The sequence below is a fragment of the Schistocerca piceifrons genome, chromosome 6 (assembly GCF_021461385.2).
Source record: "Schistocerca piceifrons isolate TAMUIC-IGC-003096 chromosome 6, iqSchPice1.1, whole genome shotgun sequence".
NCBI classification, from domain to species: domain Eukaryota; kingdom Metazoa; phylum Arthropoda; class Insecta; order Orthoptera; family Acrididae; genus Schistocerca; species Schistocerca piceifrons.
Genome location: NC_060143.1, coordinates 426,075,032 through 426,102,273, shown reverse-complemented (window position 1 = coordinate 426,102,273; position 27,242 = coordinate 426,075,032). Strand labels below are relative to the sequence as shown.

Below are 27,242 nucleotides of genomic sequence, written 5' to 3'. Positions count from 1 at the left end.
CCTCAGGACAATTAAAAACCGATTTTTCCCATCCGAGGCGCTATGACCTTGCCGTCGTGGATGGGCTTACATAGCTAATAGTATCACACCTTTACACCCATGCATACTGAGTAGTACAGTTTGTTTAACATCAAAGGTACACCTTAGGCATTGTTGTAAAATTCATTTGTCATTTGTAGGCGACCACTATTAAATTATGATGCTTAGAATGCCATCTCTTGCTACATTCTGTAACTATTAATTGTTGTTCTGTCATACGTTTTCCCCGTTCTCTGATAATATTCCATTGCAATTTGATGTCATTCGACCAGTGGTGTTATTTCTACAGGGGTTTGAAAGTTTAACTTTAATTATAATCACCCTGTAAATGGCCACTGAATGATTTTCTGTGGCCATTTTCCATTTTTATTTATTTATCCTTGCATTCAACTGTTTCTTTCAAGGCATGTCTGTGGAAGGGGGGGGGGGGGATAGAAGTTGTGAGAGAAAGAGTACCTTATTCAAGTAGGTGATATCCATGTTTCTGGCACTGTGACTGCAATTTCCAACATGAAATCAACAGTAAATTGTTTTCTTCCCTTCATTTTACACTCTACTTCTTTATCTACTTTCAAAAATCCCAGAAGACCATTGGAAAAGTATAGGTTTGTTCATAATTTTCTATGGGTAGTAAATAAAGTTAGCTGGTATTTTGTTACATTAAAATTCAAACCGCTCTGAGCACTATGGGACTTAACAACCGAGGTCATCAGTCCCCTATAACGTCCTATAACGTGGAACTACTTAAACCTAACTAACCTAAGAACATCACACACATCCATGCCCGAGGCAGGATTCGAACCTCCAACCGTAGCACTTGCGTGGTTCCAGACTGAAGCGCCTAGAACCGCTCGGCCACAGTGGCCGGCAGATTTGTTGGCTTTGTCAAGTTACAAGCAAACTGTCACATTACTACCTAATCTAGGCCTCGGGTTATGCTACAGGTCAGACAGTCAGCTTACCAAATTTTCTTCCATTCACATCACTTTGCTTCGCCAACTCACAATCAAATAGTTACATTTCAATCTAACCTACGTCTCAGGCTACATTAAAGCTAAGTATGTCACCAATCTAATTTTCTTTCATTCACCAAATAAATATGAAAATCAGTAACCAACCTTGAAATTCATAACGACCAGATCAGTAAACATTATTCTGTTACTCTGCATATCAAAACCAAATTAATCAATCCTTATCTTCTGCCCAAAGAAATCATTAGATTCAGTGCTTTTCAGTAGCTACAATATACTATAACCCAACTGGCAACAATCAACGCCAACAAATTGCCAACTTCGGCATGCAACACAAGAGCAGCCAATTCTGTGAGTGCATTTTAATAGATAACAGTCACACACAAGGGAAAAAATGTATTTTAATTGCTTCTACTACTTAATATTATCTCGCCAGAATGTACTGAACTTGCTTTTTATTCTCAAGTGTTTCTTACTCCTAGCCTAAACAGCATTCTCTTGTATAGCTTCCTCTTTCTTTCTATCATTCCTGCAATTTCCTCCACATTTTTCTATCTGAAATGCAAAATACTACAAAACAGTTTTCCTTTTTTCTCTCTCTTTCCCTAAGAGCTATTTTGCTCTACATAACTGCCTGTTTCCACATAACTGACAGTAGAATCACATTTTCCCTAATACAATCTGTCTGACTAATCAATCCTAGGAGCCTAACTTTTGCTTTTGTGTGTTTTTCCTTTATGCAAATCTCTAAAAGAAGGGCCTTATCATATAGAGTATTCACAAGTTGGTGACACCTGTACACTAGTATTTTTAAAGTTGCTTACAGAAACTACATTTGGTACAAGAGGCCATCCTTAATGTAATATCTGGTCCCATTCAACAACTTCTTGTTCGAAATGTACAGTTATTGCTTCTTATCTTCTACATAGGAAATATACATACTTGCTTCCCACGGCTAGGGTCATTGAGAACTGCAGGCAGGTTCTGAGATGCTGAGTACACAGTCCACGGCTGCGAGTGTTCAGCATTCTGTTGTTGCTGCTGCAGCAGTAGCAGTTTGCTGTGCCGCCCCAGCATTGCTTGGTGCCTCGCAGATCGTGGCTGCTGCACGTGATGGCGCAGAACATGCTCCTCATAGTCTTGATCACTCACACCTTCCACAGGAAGTGATGGACACACACCATTCAGACCGTAATGGCATACAAAGGACCCTCCCTCTTTCGTACAGTGATGTTCTCGCAGATGTCTGGCAACATAATAGTTTCATAATATAAAAGATAATGAAGGAATAAATATCAATGGGCACAAAAACAAGCAGACATCACAGCATCAGTTTCAATAAAATATTACCATTAGAATATAGGCGTTTCACATGATGACTGTAACTGCTTAGAACATTGTATATTAGTGGATCCTACAGCAGAATTCTATAAGCAGATTGTCAGAAAGAAATGAAGAACAGAACTAAGTGGTTGTTGGTATTACGCGGACAATGTATCTTGGCAGTAGGCCATTACCATAAACAAACGAGAACATGGACTGTCCAATGGGAGAGAACCAGTGCAGGAAAAAGCTCTGCCTCCCTCTTGAAGGGCTGCCATCCTATGTCAGCATTTGTACTTCCATGAAAGCAGAACTGACAACTGTTATAAGGATCACTATTTCCTTTTGTTGTGGTGAGAGTCGCATTCTAATCCCTTTATTCACCACGATTAGTCTCTTCACTCATTTCAAAACAAATAAAAAAAAAGCAATCCACAACATAAAGCAAATTGGAGTACACAAAGCATATGGTGGTAGCTACAGCACAACTGTTTACTTCCATTGGCAGTGTAGTTCAGGCCCAACCTCTACCAGTCTCTTACGGAACCATATATCAAAACAGGGCAATTTCATCTCAAATCATACAGGTCAGGTCAAGTGAACTTGTGGTCATGAATTTATCTGGAAAATATATATATTAGACCTCTATATCATAACTGTTCAGAAATAAAGTATTTTGGTTTTATCTTAATTTTTGTAAATGGTATGGTCCTTTGAAAAATGTATATTTTGTGAATAACTCTTAAAACAGTACAGAACAAAAGAAAAAGAGAAAGAGAAAGAGAGAGAGAGAGAGAGAGAGAGAGAGAGAGAGAGAGAGAGAGAGACATACTAAACCAAAAGTACTGGAGACAAGGCAGATGTTTTGCTTTAAAGCTCCATCCTAGTGTGTTGACATTTAGTTCGCACCTGCACACTTGCAGGCTTCCTTTAACTCACAAATTTAAAACAAAACTATGAAATTTAGGTTAATTTTACCACTTAAAAAAAATTTTTTTCTCGTTTGGAAAGTTGCAGAACGCTATCTTTTATGTCATATTACCAGATATTATGTAAATATTTATTACAAAAAATGCAAAAAATTACATTTTTTATTACAATTATTTACTTGGAAACCCCCACTCAAATCTTTTGAGAATCACACAAAATATTGTTTGGTTAAGGCGTTAGTAGTTAGTGCAAACACAGTGGGCAATATTTTTCAACATTCTGTATATTTCATGTCCCCGAATTTCTAGTGTAAAATATGCATATTGGCAACACTGTTTCAGCACTCTTCTGTACAACAAACGAGTGAGAACTTGCACATAACCCAGCCTGCATCGAGTTTTGTGTTCGGTTTGAACTTTTTGTTATATACAATGTCAGTGAGGAAATACAGAAGTGAAAAGTGAAGTGTGTGGACTATGAAAAAAAGACAAAAGAAGGTGGTGATTAAGAAAAGTGAAAAACACTTCACAGTTGTTGGAGATCTGTCAGAGTTATTGCAGAAGTATTTTGGTCCTCCAGTAATGGTACTAGCATCACCTTCATTGTGCAGGAACTGCTACACTCATTACAAGAAGAAATTTAGTGACACCCTACCTGAACAATTCCTATGTGTGAAGTTTTCAATGCGTTGACTGTTAGCATTTTTGCTGTAGCCCCTACTATATCCCCTCTTAAACATCCAGGAAGGATAAGAAGCAAAAGAAGAAAACAGTATGTAAAAAGAAAAGAGGAAGAAATTGAAACAAGTTTTACACAAGCAACAATTTATCTACTTTGTGAAGTGTATAATGTGGATGCACTTGGAGCAGAACCTGAAGACAAGTGGTATGTGCACAAAATGTGGTGTGTGGTTTCAAAATCTAAATACCACTATCTCAGCAGCCATGTATACTGAGAATGTACAGTCACTGATTCTGGCACCAGGTAGCTACTCTAAGCAGTAGATACAGAAATACATACCCACTTCCTCACATTATTTGATTTCAAAAACCCATAGAATAAAGAATGAGAAAGGTATTTTGGCATGCCCAGATTCTTACTGTGGGCATCCGTTGCAAGGTATTATGCTTACTGTTGCTCTGGAATATTAATGAAGCGATGACATCAATTGCAGCAGGCGAAGTCCTAAACAGGCTGATGGTATCTCTGTTAGTGAAAATGGTGAAAAGTTAAAAAGGCAAAAATACATACGACAAGATCAATAAGAGAAGCATATCTCCTAATGAAAATGGAGAACCTGAATTTAAAAATTGGCCTCACAAAATTCTACTCCTTACAACCAAATTGGGTAAAATGCCAGCCAGTGAAGCAAGTATGCACATGTATTTACTGCACTTATCTGAAACATTTCTTTAGCCATAAGCAGTGTCACATGAAAGAAGTACACACAGATGGACCTGATGCTTTTGCCTATATGTCAAGAGCTGCAAGATAAATGCTGGTTGCTGGAGTGTGCAGTACATCCTGGTGCTGAAGTGATGACTGTTGAAGCATTACACCTTCAGGATACTGATAATGACATAACCTACATCTTGTGGAAGTGAGGAGAGTTGGTGAAGGAGGCAGTAGAGCCAGGGAATTTTGTTACAGAGGTTAGGCCAGTATTACAATACTAAATTTCTCTGTCAAAGATTTGATCAAAGATGTGATCAAATATTCCGTCAAATATATTTGACAAAGGTCTTTGATGTAGAGCTAGAAGGGGTATTACACTGTCATCATATTTTTCGTCAAAGTTCAAGATGGCTGACAACAACAACAACTTGCTATTAATCACAGCAGTTGCTTGTAACACAATTGCACTATGTGCACATGCGGAAGAGAAGCGGGGGAAAAAAGGAAACATACCTGGGTGAAGCCGTGGGTTTTACGACGACACTATAAAAGCATTCAACAATGCTTGTTACGTGAGCTTATAGTGGAGGACATCAAGTCATACATCAATTACTTAAGAATGGATGAGCAGACATTTCTGTATGTGCTCAGCGAAGTGTATCCTCATATCACAAAGCACAATATTCACTCAAGAACTGCTACATCTGCAGAAGACAAGCTCACTGTAACACTCCGATTCCTTGCTACAGGAGAGGGTTAGATCAGGTCTCCAATCTTCTTAACCTATTTTTGTATTCAGGGTGTCTCACGTTGTAAAGCGCCTCATCAGCTTCATACATCTCTATTAATTTTGTAGTTTTCAGCACACACCAACTGTATTTACCGGCAATGTTTATAAAAACACTACAGACGACAGAACGCTGCAGTGATGCTAGCGCTCCATGTGGTAACATGTCACATTGCAGTGAACAGAAGACAAGCGACTTCTTTGATCAAATCTACAGCAAGGACTTAGATTTGATCAAATATTGGACAACATTTGACAAAGTTCCCTATTACACCATCAAATATCTTTGACAAAGAAATTTGATAGTGTAACATCATCATTAGCCATTGGGTCATGAAAGGAATAGCTCATCATGATATCTGGAGGTTGCAGAGACAGACCATAGCAGAAGTAAAATTAGCCACACCCCAGAATACTGACAATTTAGTTCTTCATTTCTACTTTGCTGAGAAGTGGTCTGTTGTTTTGAAAAACAAAATTCAAAGTCATCACTGGCACACATCACAGATATCAATATTTACATGTGTTGCCTATTTCCTTGGAATATCACACTGTTGTGCTATTGTCAGTGATGATCTCATTCATGACAGGGCACATGCATGCTATGCTGTCAGCATGATAATTGAGAACATAGCATCTAGAGGCCATGCATTTCCTACACATGTGTATGAGATTGATGGTGTAGCATCACATTTTAAAAACCGCTTTCAGCTTTATGAGCTTTGTCGACACTGTAGTACTGGAATTAAAAAAAGGATATTTGCAGCAACAGGTCATGGAAAAGGTGTATGTGATGGGGTGAGAGGTCTCTGTAAACATGTTGCAACAAGATTTAACAACCAGCATGAAGCAGTTGATGCTATAAGAGATGCTACTGATTAGTACACACCATATTGACATTAGTAACAAACCTGAAACACTAATTCTAAAAGAAAGTACATTAAGGAAATTTTGTTTAAAAAAGAGATACGAGTGGTCTGCTATGAAGCCTGTGGGAGGAATTCAATCACGTCACAACTGGGTTGCATCCCAGAGTGTCACACACATTGCAACAATGGGACTCCACAAAATGCAGCCAGTTACTGTGTGTGAAATGCAGAGACCACAGTATACTTTAGAAAACACTGTAATGCGCCAATTCATTTCTTGTGCGTACAACAATCAGTGGTGGGTGAAACAAGAAGTATCTCTCATGAGCTGCAAGATATAACCATCTGCTTTAAGAAATCTCATAGTCCTGCTAATGCTTTCAAATGGCTATCATCAAAAGATCAGTGCACAGTTCTCATTTCCCATGCACTGCTCTTGTTGGATCATCCTTGCCCTTGCACAAATTCAGCTCGGCTATAGAAGTTCAATGAGAAGCAGATGGGGAAAAAAAATGAACTCTTTTCAACAGAGCATGTTGATTGTAGGCAATTTTAATTTAGGGAAAGCCATGACGTAAAGTAATGACAGAAGACAATAATAATGTGTGAATAATATCATCAAAAGAAAAAGGGGTATAAATATTCTATACATCTCAGTTTTGTTATAAAACACTTATGAACAAAATTACGAATTGTTTTCCCACTCACTTATAGTGTTGGACAGTAATTATTTTGATTCAGAAGTACAAGTTTTACATGACATTTACTTAAAATCAGCGATCACTTAAATATTAAGTGTCCACGATTTTTCGACACTGAGAGTAGAGCTAGGTCTACTTAAAAAAATTTCCCACACTTTGTACAGACAAGTATTGCCCACTGTGTACACTCCCTAAGTACAATGACCAACTAACGTACCATGAAATTTTTAGAACATTTAGGATGGGGGATTTTGGAGAGAATAATTTCTAGATAACCAAAAAAATTCAGATTCTTTCAGTTTTATGCACAAATATTTTGACAGTTTAAGAATTCATGCATTAATGTCATAGCTGATAGTTAGCAGTCCTTCCACTTTATCATTTCTCAAGATACTTAACATCCTGTGACCATTCATATTTTCAAAAGTGCGTATGTATAAATGATGTCTCATAGTAATGGAAACAAAGTATTTACCGTATTGAAAATAAATTCAGATCTCTATCACTTTTGGTTTCTTTACTACACTTTTTCAATTCTCCCTTACGTTACAATATTTTCACAAATAGTCTCATTTGGAGAGGTCTGTAGCATTTTAAAAAATCATCAAAAATCAACATATTGTACTTTTTGGAGAGAGATCATGTGGAACTTCAACATATATTTCTGTCAGAAAACTTTGAAATAGTAATGTGACACATTCACTCTTGAGAACGAAACACAAAAAATTGGAGAAACTAAAAATAGAAGGAAAACTTAAAAAACACTATAGAAGGGGGTTGGTTGTCCCCAAAAAGAGCTTCAAATGACTGACGTCATCTCACTGGCACTAATAAACTCGAGAACGTGATCGGCTGAGAGCATGTCATCAGCTAAAATGGAAGATATATCAGGCGACAGCTGTAGACGGGCGCGTAACGCAGTAAAATAGAGGCACTCAAGTAAAAGGTGTCTTACCGTCCACAGCTGAGAGCAGTGGGGACAGAGTGGGGGAGGATCACCACTTAAAAGATGTCGATGGCTAAAAAGACAGTGCCCTATCCGGAGTCTAGTTAAAATTACCTCCTCCCGACGACGCGTTCGGGAGGAAGAGGTCCAAGTACAGGGAAGAGCTTTCACGTCCCGCAGTTTATTGTGTGTCGACCAATGTGCGTGCCGTAAAAGAACAACACGACGACATAAAACACTCCGCAGATCGGCAAATGGAATCGTGCGAATAGCTGGCCGAGGAAGAGAGACTGCAGCCTTGGCCGCTATATCGGCCGCCTCATTCCCCACAGATACCAACATGTCCTGGGATCCACAGGAACGCCACAGAGATGCCCCCCAAATGGAGCAAGTGGAGGCAGTCCTGAATCCGGTGGACCAGAGGGTGGAAAGGGTACAGAGCTTGGAGACTGTGGAGAGAGCTGAGAGAATCTGAACAGATAACATACTGTATCCGCTGATGGCAGCGGATGTAGTGGACAGCCTGGAGAACAGCGTAAAGCTCCGCAGTACATAACGAATACTGGTCGGGAAGCCGAAATCGATTTGGGGTGTCGCCAACAATATAGGCACTCCCTACACCTAACGATGTTTTCAAGCCATCAGTGTAAATAAATGTGGCTTCCTTCATGTGTGCACATAGAGCAGCAAATGCCCGGCGATAAACAAGTGAGGGGGTACCATCCTTGGGAAATTGACAAAGGTCACAGAGCAGGCAGGCCCGGGGACGGAGCCAAGGTGGTGCTGTACCCCAAGTTGTCACGAAGGTTTTAGGAAAGTGGAAGGAAAGAGAATGGAGCAGTTGACGGGAGCGGACTCCTGGTGGTAGCAGGGAGGAAGGGTGGCCTGGATACCCTAAATCCAAGGAGGCGTCGAAAAAAATGTCATGGGCCGGATTAGCAGGCATGGAAGACAGATGGCTAGCATAATGACTCAGAAGGACTGCTCGCCAATAGGACAGCGGAGGTTCAGCAGTCTCAGCATAAAGGCTTTCCACAGGGCTAGTGTAAAAAGCTCCAGACTCTAAACGTAATCCACGGTGGTTTGATAGAGACGAGATGCTGAAGAATAGACGGCCGAGCAGAGGAGTACACTATGCTTCCATAGTCCAATTTCGAGTGCACTAAGACGCAATAGAGGCGGAGAAGGACCACTCGGTCCGCTCCCCAGGAGGTACCATTCAGGACACGGAGGGTGTTGACAGATCGCAGACAGCGAGACGAAAGATAGGAAACGTAGGAGGACCAGCACAGTTTTCTGTCAAACATAAGACCCAACAATTTAGCAACGTCCGAAAACGGAAGGTTGACAGGTCCTAGATGTAAGGAAGGGGGAAGAAACTCCGTACGACGCCAAAAATTAACACAAATGGTCTTACTGGGAGAAAAGCGGAAGCCCATTGCGGTGCTCCAAGAGTGGTGGTGGTGGTGGTTGTTGGGATGTTTAAGGGGGACTAAACAGCTAAGGTCATCAGTCCCCCATTCCAAAAACAGGCGAGACATAAATGCATGAAGCAGGTACAACCCCAAGGGGAAGGAGACTCCCCTCCCCCCCCCCCCCCCCAGGCCCTAAAAGTACACAAATGCGGTAACGAACACTACAGACACGAAGAGTACAGATGAACACCAGACAAAAGGAAACAGAAGAAAAGAAGATGGCCGGAGACTGGTTGACTGACCACGACAACAAAAAAGGGAAAGAGTCAACCAACCGACTACACACTAAAATCTGCAACCAAATATGAGAGACTCGAGGACAAGAGACACACAAAGAGAAAGGAGCAGGGCCTCCCTAAATGGAACCATAAAAAGGACTACCACGGATAAAATTTAAAACGTCATCAGCCATGGAGGCATTGTCGCTTAAAACCAAAGGCAAAGTGCCCGGGAGATTAAAAGACTGCCGGAGGGTGCGCAGTCGGGGACACTCCAATAAAATGTGGGCGACCGTCAGCCGGGACCCACACCGACACAGGGGGGGGATCCTCCTGACGCAAAAGATGGCCGTGCGTCAGGTATGTATGGCCGATGCGGAGCCGACACAGGATAACAGAGTCCCTGCGAGAAGCCCGCAGGGAGGAGCGCCACACATCGGTCGTCTCCTTAACAGCCCGCAGTTTATTCGGGGGTGTCATGCCACGCCACTCAGCGGTCCACATCCCAAGCACCTTACGGCGCAACACCAGCTGCTGATCGCGAGCCGTGAGGCCGATTTCCAAAGCTGGGGCGTCGATCGCCCCTTTGGCCAGCCTGTCGACACGTTCGTTCCTCGGGATGCCAACGTGACCTGGCGTCCAAATAAAGACCACCGAATGACCAGAGCGGGTAATGGCGGAAACAGACTCCTGAATAGAGGACACCAGAGGAGAGGAGGTGTAGCAGCGGTCGATGGCCTGGAGGCTGCTCAGGGAGTCACTGCATATGACGATGGACGTACCTGAGCAGGAACGCATATGCTCAAGAGCGCGCAATATGGCCACCAGCTCTGCAGTAAAAATACTGCAGCCAGCCGGCAAGGAGCGCTGTTCAACATGGGCAGCGTGAGCAAAAGTGTAGGCAGTGCGACCATCAACCAGGGAACCATCAGTGTAGACAGTCTCACAGCCCGAAAATGAGGCGAGGAGCGCAAGAAAACGGCGACGGAGGGCCACAGGCAGAACCGAGTCCTTGGGTCCCTGTGCCAAGTCCAGACGGACGGACGGCCAGGGCAAACACCAGGGAGGCGTAGGTGCACGGACCCGGAAGGGAGGCAGAAGAGGGAATGACCCCAGTTCGGACAGCAGGGAATGGACGCGGACAGCTATGGAAAGCCCAGACCTAGGTCGCCGTTCGGGCAGATGGACAACCACAGCAGGGAAAAGCAGGCGATGATTGGGATGGCCGGGCGAGCAATGCACATGGACAGCATAGTCGGCGAGCAGTCGATGACGGCGAATCCGCAGCGGGGGAGTCCCGGCCTCCACCAGTAGACTATCCATGGGGCTCGTACGGAAAGCGCCAGTTGCAAGCCGAACCCCACAGTGGTGTATGGGGTCTAACGACTTCGACACTGAGGGTGATGCAGACTCATAGGCCAGGCTCCCATAATCAAGCCGGGACTGCACAAGGGCTCTGTACAATCGCAGCAGCGTGCAGCGATCTGCACCCCAATACGTGTGGCTAAGGCAGCGGAGGGCGTTGAGGTGACGCCAGCATTTTTGCTTCAGCTGAGTAAGATGAGGAACCCACGTGAGCCGGGCATCAAACACGAGTCCTAAGAAGCGGCAAGTCTCCACCACTTCAAGCAGGTGGCCGTCGAGGTAAAGTTCAGGATGAGGGTGGACCGTCCGACGCCTGCAGAAGTGCATAACTCGAGTCTTGGCCGCAGAGAACAGAAAACCGTGAGTCAGAGCCCATGATGCTGCCTTGCGAACGGCTACTTGCAGCCTGCGTTCGGCGACTCCTGTAGTCGTGGAGCTAAAGAAGATGCGGAAGTCGTCGCATACAAAGAAGGAGACACCGACGACCCCACGGCTGCAGCCAGACCATTAATGGCCACGAGAAATAAGGAGACGCTCAACACCGAGCCCTGCGGGACCCTATTTTCCTGTATATAAGACGAACTAGAGGAGGCACCCACTTGCACCTGGAAAGAGCGGCGCAATAAGAAGGTTTGAAGAAAAGCCGGGAGCTGACCACGAAGACCCCAGTCATGTAACGTAGCAAGGATGTGATGCCTCCATGTGGTGTCATACGCTTTCCGCAGATCAAAAAATACAGCAACGAGATGCTGACGTCGGGCAAAGGCCGTACGGACAGCAGATTCCAGCCGCACCAAATTGTCCGCTGCAGACCGGCCCCGACGGAAGCCACCCTGGGATGGAGCGAGGAGACCGCGCGACTCAAGGACCCAACACAAACGCCGCCCCACCATACGTTCGAGCAATTTGCACAAAACGTTGGTGAGGGTAATGGGACGATAGCTGTCCACCGCCAGTGGGTCCGCACCGGGCTTCAAGATGGGGACAATAACACCCTCTCGCCATGGCGACGGGAACACGCCTTCGCTCCAAATGCGGTTAAATATCGCGAGAATGTGTCTCTGGCAGTCCCTGGAGAGATGCTTCAGCATCTGCGCGTGGATGCAGTCTGGTCCTGGTGCTGTATCAGGGCAATCGGCGAGGGCAGCGAGGAATTCCCTCTCGCTGAAAGAAGCATTGTATTTTTCAGAACGACGCGTGTGGAATGAGAAAGGCGTCCGCTCGGCTCGCTCCTTTAGAGAGCGAAAGGCGGGGGGATAAGATGCAGTCGCAGAGCTCTTAGCAAAGTGCGCAGCAAGCAGTTCAGCAATGGCGGCAGCGTCCGTGCAGACAGCGCCATCCAAGGAGAGCCCAGGTACACCCATAGGGGTCTGGTATCCATAAATCCGCCGGATCCGGGACCACACGAGCAAGGGGGAGACACGGGAGCCCAAGGATGAGACATACTTCTCCCAGCACTCCTGCTTACGCCGGGCAATAAGACGACGGGCCAAGGCACGGAGCCTCTTAAAGGCGATGAGGGTCTCCAGAGACGGGTGCCGCCTATGACGCTGGAGAGCCCGCCTACGGTCGCGAATAGCCTCAGCAATCTCCGGCGACCACCAGGGTACAGCCTTCCTCTGAGGGAGTCCAGAAGAGCGGGGGATGGCAGCCTCGGCCGCCGAAATGATGGATGTGGTTAATACACGGACCACCTCGTCAATGTCACCCTGTGGGGGAGACTCAATGGTTGCAGCAGAAGTAAAAGCCGGCCAGTCAGCCCTGTGGAGAGCCCAGAGGGGCAGGCACCCAGAAGAATGACACTGGGGCAGTGATAAATAGATGGGAAAATGGTCACTACCACACAGGTCAGGATGCACTCTCCAGTGGAGGGATGGGACAAGTCCAGGGCTGCAAAGAGAGAGATCGATGGCCGAGAAAGAGCCATGGGCCACACTGAAATGTGTGGGAACACCGGTATTCAAGAGGCTAAGGCCGAGCTGAGCCAACACATGCTCCACGGCCCGACCGCGGTCATCGGAGACAGCCCCACCCCATAGAGGGTTGTGGGCATTGAAATCGCCCAGAAACAGCAAAGGTGGCGGGAGTTGAGCCAGCAGCGCAGCCAAGACATGTCGGGGGTGCTCCCCATCCGGAGGAATGTAAACAGAGCAAACAGTAATAGCCGGCGAGAGCTCAACCCTGGCAGCGACTGCGTCTAAAGGCGAAGGGGTACTGGCGAGCAACAGACAGAGTGGTGAACAAAAAGGCAAACCCCACCTGACGCTCGTTGACAGGCAGCGCGGTTCTTATAGTATCCCCGATAACCGCGAAGGGCGGGGGTCCGCATTGCCGGAAACCAAGTTTCCTGCAGAGCAATGCAGAGAACAGGGGAAACACTCAGAAGCATCCGGAGCTCAGGCAGGTGGCGGAAATAACCGCCGGTTCCACTGGAGAACGGAAGCAGGAAGGGACGGGGAGGGCGTGAATGCGACTAAGAGGCAGACGGCGCCTCAGAGCCAACTGCCGCCACCGGGGGAGAGTCAGCTGAGTCCATAGGAAAGGCCCCCAAGGGTTCCGTGAGGGCGAGATCCGCGGCAGAGGCTAGGATCTCCACCCCATCCCCGGAGCCAGGACTATGTACAGCAGGCGGTACTGAAACCGCTGGAACGTCCTTCTTCTTGGACACATTCCGTTCCTTCTTCTCACGTCGGCCCTTAGGGTGAGAGGGCTGGGAGAGCTTCTCTGAAGGAGCGTCGGAGGCTGACAACGACGCAGAAGCCCTACGACCAGCAGGTGGCGGAACCTTCAGCCACTGGCTGACATCCGGCTGGGTAGGAGAAGAAACGGAGGAAGGGAGAGCCCCGAGGGACCCCTTCCGCGAGAGAGGAACTGGCAGAGGCAACGCCGGCGGAGAAAGAGGGGGAGGGATCGAGCCCCCCGGTTTTGGAGGAGATGTCACTCCCGAAGTAAGCGTGGGGGGAGCGACAGAAGAGGGTTTGCCCCCAACTGCTAAGGGGGCAACAGAGGAAGGCTTGCCCCCAGGCACGAGGGGGGCAGACAGAGATGCACGGCCCCGAGGGCCCACTGAAGGCGGCACAGATGAGGCGACAACCGTCGCTCGCGTGGGCGACGATAACGTGGTTGCAGCATAAGATGTTCGAATGGAAGCAGGATACAACCTTTCAACCTTTCATATTTCAGTTTTGCCTCTCGATAAGTAAGAAGAATCTTAAGTCCTCCATGTGCTGGAGTGCCTTCAACAGAGGGGAGATCAAATCGGATGGACTGAAAATGGGGGAGAACAAAGCGGTCATGGGGACGCAGCTTTGTTTCCTGAAGACAGAAGATGACCGGCGAGTAGGATCGTAAGAGGATCGACAATTCATCCCGATTGGCTCGAATGCTGTGGATATTCCAGTGGATAATGGACATAGGGTGAACAGAAAATGGAGGAATGTGACCAAGGTTGCCGTAAACTCAACGACTGCTCAGAGCTTGCGACCGACAGCATGGAACGGTATTCAGCCGAAGGCAGAAGATCCTGATCCATAGGTTGTTCAGGAGCAGCTCCTGCCACCAGCGATCGGCCGGTTGATCGGCCGCCAGCAGTGCGGCGCCTCGGCGACACAGAAGACGACCGAGGGCGGTTACCGCCAGGTGGTGCTGTAGATGAGACATGCCTCGGCGGAGGAGAGGAACTGGGTTTCTTATTAGCCTTCTTGGAAACATGATGTTTAGATGAAGGAGGAACCGATGGTTGTGAAGTTGGGGTACATAAAAAATCTTTGGAAGTCTTGGTGTCTGACTTTGGGGCTTGAGATTTAGCAGAACCCAATGAAGGGTGAGCCGTAGAGTGAGCAGGCGAAAGTGGGGAGGTTGAACGGGCGATCTTTGCACTGGCCGATCTGACGACCGTGGCACTAAAGGTGAGATCACAAGTCTGCGTGGCCGCCTCCTTTGTTGGCCGAGGAGAGGCAAGGACAGTGCTGTATTTTCCTGTCTGAGGCACAGTGGGCTTTCGACTGGCGAATAATTTTTGAGCAGCAAAGGTCGACACCTTTTCCTTCAATCTGATTTCCTGAATGAGCTTTTTGTCTTTAAAAATGGGGCAATCTCTAGAGGAAGCAGCATGGTCACCCATACAGTTGATGCAACGAGGGGATGGAGATGGACAAGCAGCCTCATGGGCATCCTTGCCACACGTAGCACATTTGGCCGGATTGGAACAGGACTGGCTGGTGTGATTGAACCGCTGACACCGATAGCAACGCGTAGGGTTTGGGATGTAAGGGCGAGCGGAAATTATCTCATAGCCCGCTTTGATTTTCGATGGGAGTTGGACTTTGTCAAATGTCAAGTACGGGTTGGAATGATGTTCATGTCAACCCTTTTCATGACTCTATGAACAGCCGTTACGCCCTGGTCAGACAGGTAGTGTTGAATTTCCTCGTCGGACAATCTGTGAAGGGAGCGTGTATAAACGACCCCACGTGAGGAATTTAAAGTGCAGTGCGCTTCCACCCGGACAGGGAAGGTGTGTAGCAGTGAAGTATGCAGCAATTTTTGTGCCTGGAGGGCACTGACTGTTTCTAACAACAAGGTGCCATTTCGTAATCTGGAACAAGACTTTACAGGACCTGCAATTGCGTTGACACCTTCCTGAATAATGAAAGGGTTGACCATGGAGAAGTCGTGACCTTCATCAAACCGAGAAACAACAAGGAACTGTGGCAACAATGGAAGGACTGTCTGTGGCTGAGACTCATTGAACTTACACTTGTGAGCAGACGTAGTAGAAGATGAGGACACCATTGTGAAAGTATCCCCCATGATTACCAGCGTCTCCGATGGCGCGCTCCTTCATTGTGGGGCCCTCTCTGAGGGCACTCCCGCCTTAGGTGACTGTTCACACCTCAGGTCACACCTCCCGAGAAACGGATGGAGGGACCAATCGGCACTTTCGGAAGGTATCAGCTCGGGTAATCACCCCTCCCTGGGCCTGGCCATTACCAGGGGGTACGTAAGTGTCCTACCTGTCTACCCGGGGTGGGGAATTACATGTTACCCCGTCACCGGCTATGCTTGGAAATGCGTGGGTCGGCCTTCAGACACGCGCAGGGAGGAAAAAAGAGAAAGGGAAAGGAAAGAAGAGAGGACTCAAATGCCGCAGCAGAGAAAAGGGCAAAGAGAAGAGGTAAGGAAAAGAGAAGGACAAAGGAAGGACGAAGACTTGCAAGCAGAGAAAGCAAATAATGTGTTACATTGTTAAGCGTCCCCCCAGAGGGGGAGAAAGGGAAGGAGCGAGGCGGAAGTGGGGGGGGGGGGGGGGGGGGGGGGTGAAGATGGGGGATGGGGAAGGATGTGGAAAGGGAAGGTATGCAGCCCGGAAAGGAAGGAAGGCCACATTAGCTCGGGGTTCCGTGGTCGCTACGCACGTATCCACAAAAAGAGTTGTGGACCCCCTGGGGGTGGTACGAGCTTTTGTGTGTGTGTGTGTGTGTGTGTGTGTGTGTGTGTGTGTGTGTGTGTGTGTGTGTGTGTGTGTGTTAATGGATTTCTTTAATAAGTCTTTCTGTTTTGTTATTAGTTGCAGTTAGTAATGACTGAGATTGGTGGCTAAAATAAAGTCATTAAAGCTATTTTGGTCAATTAAGGTTTTCAATAATAGTGCAACAAGTATGGTTTTTTCCTTGCTACAGAGGTGAAGTGAAGTTTTTAATACTAGCTTTTGGCACGAGTTTAAGTTTCTTGACGTCATCGACTTTATTCTAGCAATATAGATCAAATGAAGTCACAGCTTTTGAAGTGAATTACGGGATGATGTGGACTTAATGTGAAGCATACAGGGCTAATGAAATTCCCAAAACCAATTTTTAGAAAATTTATTTCAATGTTGGAATCATATATTTCTATTTATTTACATAAAGTTGAACTGGTAATACCAAGTTTGTGGGTTTTTGTGGATTTAGTGTAATTTTGGCTTACTGGAATTTTTTATAAGTTTTTTACTGGGTGTGTATTTTATATTAGAAATGTCATTTATTTTGTTTGCCCCCACCCAAAACCCCCTAATTCCTGCAGTTTCCCTGGTAGTTTCATGATCTTCAAATTATTTTGATTATACTCTGTGTAATGGGATTGTGTTCATCTGTTTGTATCTTGGTGTCATAGTCACCATATTGCATACGGGTGAAATGACAGTATCTCCAACATACACGACTTTACAGATCAAAGCTGAGATCCTCTATTGGAGGTTTCGATACCTCCCAGCAAAAATAGGACAATAACTAGTAAACCACAATGGCGTGCCAACCAACATTAAGGTTGATGACAGCTTTACTTACTACATAATACTGATGAACAATATAAAATGAACTTCCATGAACAATTTAAGTGGCTACCCTGCCAATAAAATGGCTGTTTTGACACCTTTCAGAACATAAATAAAATAGTATATTATTACGAAGGGAAATTCAGGAAGCAAATTGCAACCACTTAACTGCTGCCAATTGATGTGTGGTGCACATCAAACACACACGCAATACTAGTGTTTATCAGTCGTCGTCCAGGCAGTCAAGTATGGGAAAAGGTTTAGCAACAGAGTCGGGGAAGATGGGTGAGCTAGTAAGTGGCTAGCCTCCTCACTCGCACCCTCTCTCTCTCTCTCGCAAAATGTTCATTGCCACTGAGGTCACTTATGTCCTTAACATGTCTATTTGCCCCCCTAAAATAGTATTATTCTTCACTGCATTATTATTATTATTACTACTACTACTGTGCAAACAAACTTCATCACGTGAATAAATATTGACCAATACTCAACAATTATATTTAAACAATGTATATAGTTTTATAAGAATGAATGAAAAATTATGTAACACTGAAGCAAGAAAAGGTGTACATCAGGCACGGGTAACATTTGCTGATCCGCAGATCTGAATCGCACACATGTATAAGCTCATGTGCTGGCTTGTCACGTGATGCGACAGCAGTGCTCCTAGCACATAAAGTCAAAGCTGTAGCATCTATGAATTATGTTTATGGAGTAATGCACTGATGTCAATGGCACCCCTTTCCTGAAACACCGAGCCAACAAATTATGTCTCAGAACACATTTTTGAGAGTATATTCTTTTTACGCTCATCCCATCTTCAGATGTTCACATTTATTTCGCCATTGTGAATATTGTTTCTTTATGCAAAACATCTTAAAAACTTCCACAGCGAAATTCTGGAACACTGTTAGTAAACAAACAATGTTTATGACATGTAAACATCTGAAGATGGGATGCCAGACATACAGGAATATTGTGGTAAAATAAACACCTATAAAAGTAACTGGTTGCAGTTAATTTATTATAAATTACCTTCAGTTTCTAAAGTTTCAATGTCATAACATGCCTACAATGAACAATAAAGACGAAAAAGAATCATAGAAAAGCAAAATACGGCAATGAGATAGGCAATCTCAGCCAACAAGCAATTAGGAGTAACTTTACAATTTTTGGAGACAGACTGACCTGTAGAGTGTTTGAAATTTAGTATGTTCATGCCCCCAAACACTATCAGCAAACATTTTTTAAATATTTGTACACATGTACCTTTGATGGCTGATTGCACATCCGGAGTGGTTTCTACAACATTAAATAAATAACGCTATCATTTCTTTATTCATTTTAAAAAGTTTAAACGTCTAAGATGCTTGCAGCTAACATATATTGGCTGTACTACACATAAGTCAAATAGTAAAAATTCAAACAACAGAATGGCAAATATCAAAAAAAGCATAATGGGTGAGTGCAATGCATGAACTGGTTCCATGGGTCAGATTGAAACCAACCACAGGCTGGATCTGGCCTGCGAGCCGCCAGGCACCCACATGTGGCATTAATGGATATCAGTGAACAAGTAGCATGGCTATGGAATTCAATCACACTGAAAACATAGTTGCTTGGTAGATTTGACACAATATCTGACTGTATGAAGTGGAACGAAATGACAAGAAACAAGTATCATGCCATTCAGATAACTTCGTAACATTGTTATAGGAAGCAGGGCATTGCTGCAACAGTTTTTCAGCCATAGGAATACAGAGACTGAATCCTGTTTAGCTTCCACAGATTAATACATATCACATAGAACACAGTAGGATACATCATAAATAAATACAGAGAATACAGCAGCTCTCACTGTGGAGGTTAAAATTCATATTATACAACCAAAAAACTAAATAATAGAAAATAAACAAAGGAACTCTTATTCATAAAAACCTTCTAGGATATTATCGCAAAAAACTGCCTCAGTAATTGTTACCCAAAAGAATGTCATTTGCTGCCGGCCGCGGTGGTCTAGCGGTTCTGGCGCTGCAGTCCGGAACCGCGGGACTGCTACGGTCGCAGGTTCGAATCCTGCCTCGGGCATGGGTGTGTGTGATGTCCTTAGGTTAGTTAGGTTTAAGTAGTTCTAAGTTCTAGGGGACTTATTACCTAAGATGTTGAGTCCCATAGTGCTCAGAGCCAATGTCATTTGCTGTACTATTCAAAAATGGTGTGTCTGGTTATCTGTGTAGCAACATACATGAATTTTTACTTGTTTATTTATTTATTCATATGGTACAAATACAGTGCATGTCCTTAACAATTACGAACAATAGACAAAATGGAAAATGCTCTCAGCAGTTGTTAACAAGGAGAGCAGTTTCTAATGAGCTAATATTTCACTCTGCACTGGAATGTGCACATTTTCGAAACCTCCAGAGTGACTGAAACTTTAAAGTGGACCAACACTCAAACATGGAACCTTGGCTATCAAGAGCAGTGCTCTTACCTACTGAAATATCCAGACACTACTGGTTCCATGGCCAGACTGAAACCAACCATAGGCTGGATCTGGCCTGCGAGTCACCAGGTGGCATTAATGAATATCAGTGAAAACAGTGAAAAAGTAGCATGTCTATGGAATTCAATAACACTGAAACCAACTTGCACGCCTACATTCATTATGTGTAGTTCCACATCTCATAACAGCCGTAGTCACAACGGAGCATGTCTGAAGGATCTTTGCATAGTACTTCCAAACAACATAGGCACTGCAATAATGTACTGCACCACAAGAATAGTTAAACTTAGAAAATTGGGTCAACAAGAGGTTGCAATTCCACCCGTCCCCTTTGACACATGACATAACTATCTTGTGTTGTGCGACATCATAGTGGTGCAGTGTTTGAGTCAGCCCATGTTTGTAGATGCTGTGTTATTGTAATTGGTGGCGCTTCCTTGGGTTGCATGTTTATGTTTTGAAGTTATTTGTTAGGTACCAAAGTGAGCCATTTGTCACTGTTATCCAAATGTGTGAGGTTGTCATTGCAATAGAGTGTGCCAGTTCGCTAGAGAGCTACTTCGATTTAGCATTTTGCGAGTAATGGATTTGCGTTTGTATTTGGTATTGTTCATGCTGTGTGTTACTTATAGTTGGGAATTTAATAGCTTTTTTCAGTAACAGCTACAACAGAAATTTATGCTTGGGGCAATGGGCAAATATGTGGCATCTAGAATGAAGTTCCTACAGTTACTTGGGCTGATTGTACAGAACTTTGTTTGTTTTTAGGTTTTAGTGTGTGTGTGTGTGTGGGGGGGGGGGGGGGATGTAAGGGGGAGGTGGGGGGGGGGGGGGTGAGAGGATGGGTTGGCCAACCAACAATTATGTGACATGGCTTTGGTTGGTTAATATTTTTTGTGGTTTTATTCGTTATTTATTGTAGTATGGATGGTATGTGTGTTCGTTTTTGTATATCAAAGTAGTTAGTGATGCAAGTGTTCATGAAATTCGGGGTTTTTCTTGTTAGTACTTGGTAATAGTGTTGGATAGTAGTTTGTAAGTATCGTGGATACTGATTTACCATTGTTGCTTAGGTTATGTTATTTGAGTGTGTGGTATTTTTGGTAATGCTGGCTTTACTTTAGTAGCCATAAAGGTCAATTGGAACTCCATTGTTAAATGCAGAGGAGGAAGCACATAGAATGAGTACATTGACGGCCTCTATGAGGGGGAAGACTTGTCTGATGACATGACAGAAGAAGAAACAGGAGTCAATATAGAATAGGTAGGGGATCCAGTATTAGAATCAGAATTTGAAAGAGTTTTGGAAGAGGGGATATATAATATTTCATCAGAATTTCTAAAATCATTGGGGGATGTGGCAAGAAAATGACTATTCACTCTGGTGTCTTGAGTGTAGAGTCTGGCAATATACCATCTGACATTCAGAAAAACATCATGCACAAAATTCAAAAGATTGCAATAGCTAACAAGTGTGACAATTATCATACAATCAGCTTATCGGCTCATGCATCCCCACTGCTGACAAGAATAATATAGGCCTACAGAACAACAGAAAAGAAAATTGAGTATACCTGTTAGATGACATGATGCATGTGCTACTCTGAGAGGAAGAGGAATTCATGGCAGGTCACATCAAACTAGCCAGTTGTCTTACACACACACACACACACACACACACACACACACACACACACACACAGAGAGAGAGAGAGAGAGAGAGAGAGAGAGAGATTTCAACAGAAATTAGCAGTTAACATTTTTTTGGTTGTTATATTTATTTGGCATTTTATTTTTACTTCCATCTCAAATTCTTCAAAATATATTAAGCATTGCAAGCATGTAAATGCATTAGCAAAATACCAGTAAAAAAAAAGTCACTACAGTCAAACATAGGTCACCTTGTATGCTGAGAAAGTGTATTAAAATTGTTAAGTTCATGCGGAATGTACATTTTGGGACAATCCAATGTTTATGTGAATATTTGAAAATGATTGTTTGCAAGTCGATCCTATGTTTTCAAGACAACAAATTTTCTATTTACCTGTTACTTACAAAGTGTGAAGAATAACAGCATCTCCAATATAAAACATTACACTAAATTGTAGCTAAAATTTAATATGGGGTCACGATGTCATTCTGCCAACATTGCTTCAAAACACTTGAATGGAGAATGATGTAACTCTTCATTCCCAGCACACACATGTGTATATGTGATCCAAAATTAATGACATCTGTTATCATGAATCAATTTAATGTTACTTTTGTTCGTTCATTTCTTTTGAAGTAAATATTGTAATACCCAATGTTTCAGTCTGCAGCTAATGACAACTGTCAACATACCTGTGCTGTCCTAATGACAAGAGCTGTCCAATGGAAGTACTAGTACAGCCACAAGTTGCTTAACAATTTGGGTAAAGAATTATACAATAAAAGCACAGTACCATTCTTGTACTTAATCAACATTGTGCTAATTAAGTGAAAAATTATGGCTGTATAACTTAAGGCTTGGTACACAAATGGCATTCATTTGAGATTATCTGTCAAGTTAATAAGGTAACATCACAGTCGTTACGTAACTCTTTAAACATATTATTATTTATTTCGGCTATATTTCATATACAGTATTCCTCACAGATAAAATTTGCATAAAATAAAAGTTAATTACTCTGTCATCGGTTGAAAGCACTCATGATACACTATGCACTATTTATGCCGTTAAAAGTTCGTTTACTGTCATCATAAACAAACTCCAAGTGTTGATCAACAATTAAGCTAAGTATCTTACTATGGTGAAGCACTTAAAATTGTTTCGAATTTGACTGGCGAAATTTGTTACGTAAACTGTGTCAAATTCATTGTATTGTGCACACCAACGTGCTTAAAGAATAACTATAGTTATGCCTGACAACCGTTACGAAACTGCTCATTAAGATTCTGTAACACTAACCTTGTGAAGTCCTGTTGGGCTTTGAACTCCAAATTTTTGCAGTACGTGCACTTGCTCCATACGTGTTTATTTTCAGGTACTAAAATCGTTTTTGGCATTTTAGTTCAATAGACGAGTTTCATATTCTTTTCATCGTGACACTTCCATACTAGAACGTTTCACATGACCGCTGACGACGATCACAATCCAGTGACACATATCACCTCACACGTGGCACTCCAAGTGATAAAACACGCCGTCAACTTTCCACCCTCATTTTGATTCCATTAATTACACGTCCTCACACGTCCACAAACCCCAAACACCGTATCAGCTGCACAGTGTTTCTGCCATATGCTTTCGCTATCTAGTACTTTGCTTTTCACAGATATTGCATGTCATATTCAGATTTGCGCATGCAAAATGTATGCATTTTCTGCTAGAGGAAATAAAATGCGTTTGTTATGTAGCAATGTATTAGCGAAAAAAGCTTAAGAAAGTAAGGTTTCTGCGTTTATGTATCAATGTTTTAGAGGACGTAAGATATAGTACACCGACACCGAAACGTACGGCACATTATTTGAACAGCTACCATGAGAAGAAAATGACGACTATTAAGTAAGAAGACAGCAAAAAGTAACATCCTTAGAGTACTGATGTTTGGTATTAATTTCCCGTGGGAGCTGCTGAATTTACTAACTCTAGGCCTCACTAGCATCGCAAGGAGTCATATTTTTCGCAAAATAATTGCCTCGCTATCCGCTTGAACCTACAGGGAAATGAAATTTGTTCAAAGCGTTTGTCTTGATTCTGATAATTTACAGCAGTGATTGTTCAGGTTTATAAAATTCGATTGTTAAGATATATTTATTCAGAAGGAGTAAATATTCACACCACCGACAAACAAGGAGCACACAACATGTTTCAGATGAAACTGAGAAATAGGTACCGTAATTCTAGTGCATCTTAACCTGGTTGTCTCTGAAGGCGTCATTCAGATGATCCTAAAGAGGTGTAGAAAAGATGTAATCACTTGCTTCAGGATTATAAACATAAAATGACGAATAACCTACTGTATGTGAATCTTAACTTTCTTTCCTAAATGGCATAGTTGAAACTGCATACAGAGCGATAGAAAACGTATATTTCGATGCATTGACACCAGAAATATCGCTAGAGAGTATGGATTTCGTGATACATATACAACTGTATTTTTGTGGTCTATCCGTCTTTTAAATACACCTGCTTACCTTAAACTTTTTTTTCAAGAAATTACAGACGAAACTGACAGGAGCAAGGGATCTGCATCTGTGATCTGAAAAGAGGATCTGTACATTCTCACAGTGAAATGAAGTTCCGCAGTATGGTAGTTCAATTCAGTCGTTTTGTGACCTTGGAGGATACGTTTCCGAGGTCGCTAAGAGGATAATTATTGTAGAAAACCACTAAAATTATCGATCAAGGCATGTTTCAAACTATTTCGTTGGAAACAGTTAAATAAATTATGGAAATTAAAGACAATCTCCGAGGTTCTAGACCTGCTGTTGGCCTAAAACTACAGCTAATATCCTGCTTGGGTGCATAAAAGACATACTTCGGCACTCTAGTTTTCATTTATACAACCGCCGACGTGGCACTACAATCGCTCTTTGTGTGTGTGTGTGTGTGGTTTGAGGTTTTCGGGCGCTAAACAGCGTGGTCATCAGCGCCCAAAATCGCTCTTTCGCTGCCACTTACGTTCTTTGGTGGTTGAGAGATGTCTACATCTACATCTATACTCTCCACCTGTTGTGAGGTGCATGGCAGAAGGAACGTCACATAATACTAGTTATTAGGGTTTCTTCCTGTTACATTCGCGGGAAGAATGATTGTTTGAGTGCCTCTGTGTGTGCAGTAATTATTCCAGTCTTATCCTCATGATTGCTATATGTGCGATACATTGGTTGGTTTGGGGAAGGAGACCAGACAGCGTGGTCATTGGTCTCATCGGATTAGGGAAGGATTGGGGAGGAAGTCGGCCGTGCCCTTTCAGAGGAACCATCCCGGCATTTGCTTGGAGTGATTTAGGAAAATCACGGAAAACCTAAATCAGGATGGCCGGACGCGATACATAGGACGCTGTAGTATATTCCTACAGTAATTATTTAAAGCTGGTACTCGTAACCGTGTTAATAGACTTTCTCGGGATAGTTTATGTCTATCTTCAAGAGTTTTCCAGTTCACTTCCTTCAGCATCTCTGTGACACTCTCCCATGGATTAAACAAACCTGTCACCATTCGCACTGCCTTTCTCTGTATACATTCGACATCTCCTGTTAGTCCCGTCTGGTATGGATTCCATACACTTAAGCAATATCCTAGATCTGGTAGCATGAATGATTTGTGAGCAATCTCCTTTGTAGACTGATTGCACTTCCCCAGTATTCTGCCAATAAACTGAAGTCAGATGGCCGATGCCAACAGTTACTTATTGATATTCTTATCATAGGACACTAAGTTTTTTTCCTTTTGTGAAGAGCACAATTTTACATTTCTGAACATTTAGAGCAAGTTTCCAATCTCTGCACCACTTTGAAATCTTATCAAGATCTCACTGAATACTTATGCAGCTTTCTTCAGACAGTACTTCATTATAGATAACTGCATCATCTGCCAAAAACCTGAGGTTACTATTAATATTGTCTGCAAGGTCATTAATGTACAGTATGAACATCAAGGGTCACAACACACTTCCCTGGGGCACACCCAAAGCTACTTCTGCACCTGATGATGACTCTCCATCCAAGATAACATAGTGCATCAACCCTATCAAAAAGCCCTCAGTCCAGTCACAAATTTCATTTGATACTCCATATGATCGTACTTTTGACAATAAGCGTGATGTCTGTGGATTCAGAGCACCCACAGTAAGACTCCCATAAATAGAAGCTCTAACCCATGGTTAGAGAGTGGCTGATGACAACTATTATCAACCGTCGTACGTAGTTCGACTTCATGTGTCCTACTGCAGGCACTGTTCAACAGTCGTACCTGATGACTATTGTTGTCGACGGTCATACGTAGTTCGACTTCCCATGTCCTATTGCAGGCACTGTTGCACAGTCATACCTGCACATTACTGTGCTTCAGAATATAATTTGCAACACTCATTTCTCTGTAAATTGTTCGATGGGTGCAAAACTTTCGCACGAGTCCCACATTATGAAGGCCATTGATCAAGGCAGCAAAACTTTCGCACAAGTCCCACATTTTGAAGGCCATTGATCAAGGCAAACAGGTGGATGCAATATTACTTGACTTCCGAAAAACTTTGGCTCCGTTGCACGTGAGTGTCTGTAACTGATGGTATGGCGTACTGGAGAAATTTTATGACTGAATTGAGAATTCATTGACAGAGAACTGCAGCATATTATCTTTGATGGATTTTTATCGAGAGCTGTGTAATTTACTTCAGGTATGCTGAGACATTCTCCAGAAGGTCTTAGAGTAGAGAAAAGTGTGTGCAAAGTTTGTGCTAACGACGAAGTGCAGAAATTCACATGAAGAGTCAAGGCTTTAAAACATAATCAATATTCAAGCCATCGTAAAATGTGACTCGAATAACATCTCGAAGAGGGACTTTACTGACCGTTTCACATTGTTGCATGAACGTTCTTTGTGTTGCACTCAAGTGGGGAGGAAGAGACCGTATAGAACACTTGAAACTTTAAAACAATCATCTTACTGTGTCTCTAGATTTTGTTAATCCGGGCTCGAAACTTTTTGGGGTTACATGGTTTACAAAGAAGGGCAGAACGAGTGACTACAGGTTTATTTGGCACATGGGAGATCATCAGTTGATGGCTCAAAATCCTCAACTGGCAGACACTTGAAGAATGGCGCTAAGCAGCCTATTTACAATGTTCCAAGAACCAGCTTTAAAGCGGCATACTAGGAATGTAATCACACTTGTAGGGATGGTGAGGTCAACATTAGAGTGATTATTTTAAAGAATTGAACTCCCACATACAAAACGTTGGATGAGTATAGTCAGGGTGATGTGTACTCTCTTTTTAAAAAATATAGTTTTTCATGGACTTCAATGTTTATGATGTCATATCTTCTGAACAATGTGTCATACAATGGAAAAATTTTGCAGATACTTTCAGAGATGTGTGTAGATATTGTCTGCAAAATATGTAGTGAATAGACTTAGTAGTAAAGAAGCAGTAAATTAAAACATCATACCTGATGCTGAAGTTTTACTACGTGAACAATGAAAACGGAGTCAGCGATAAAGTTTGGCAAAAGTTTGAAATTACATTTAAAGTTTGTTGGATGTCGCCAAGGGCTATCATTCTCAAATACTAGGTGCATTCAGCGTGGGTAATTTGTTTACTGTGATCTATGACGCTCCAAGTTGAAAAAATTGTTTCTAACTTTAATACCTGACTTATTGTGTTACATCCTTAATGTAAGAATATATCTCTAAACGA

The 27,242-nt window shown here is 43.3% G+C and overlaps 1 protein-coding gene across 1 annotated transcript in view; it reads right to left on the bottom strand.

The window, feature by feature from the left end:
* LOC124802565 (vacuolar protein sorting-associated protein 54) overlaps positions 1-23,209 on the bottom strand; it is a 152,590-nt gene extending 129,381 nt beyond the window's left edge. The window contains exons 1-2 of the mRNA XM_047263434.1: positions 22,789-23,209; positions 1,953-2,256 (exon numbers count right to left, since the gene is read on the bottom strand). Of these exons, the coding sequence (XP_047119390.1) occupies positions 1,953-2,256; positions 22,789-22,886 (402 nt within the window). The 5' untranslated portion in view covers positions 22,887-23,209. The remainder of the gene's footprint in view (positions 1-1,952; positions 2,257-22,788) is intronic.
* Positions 23,210-27,242: the final 4,033 nt, after the last annotated feature.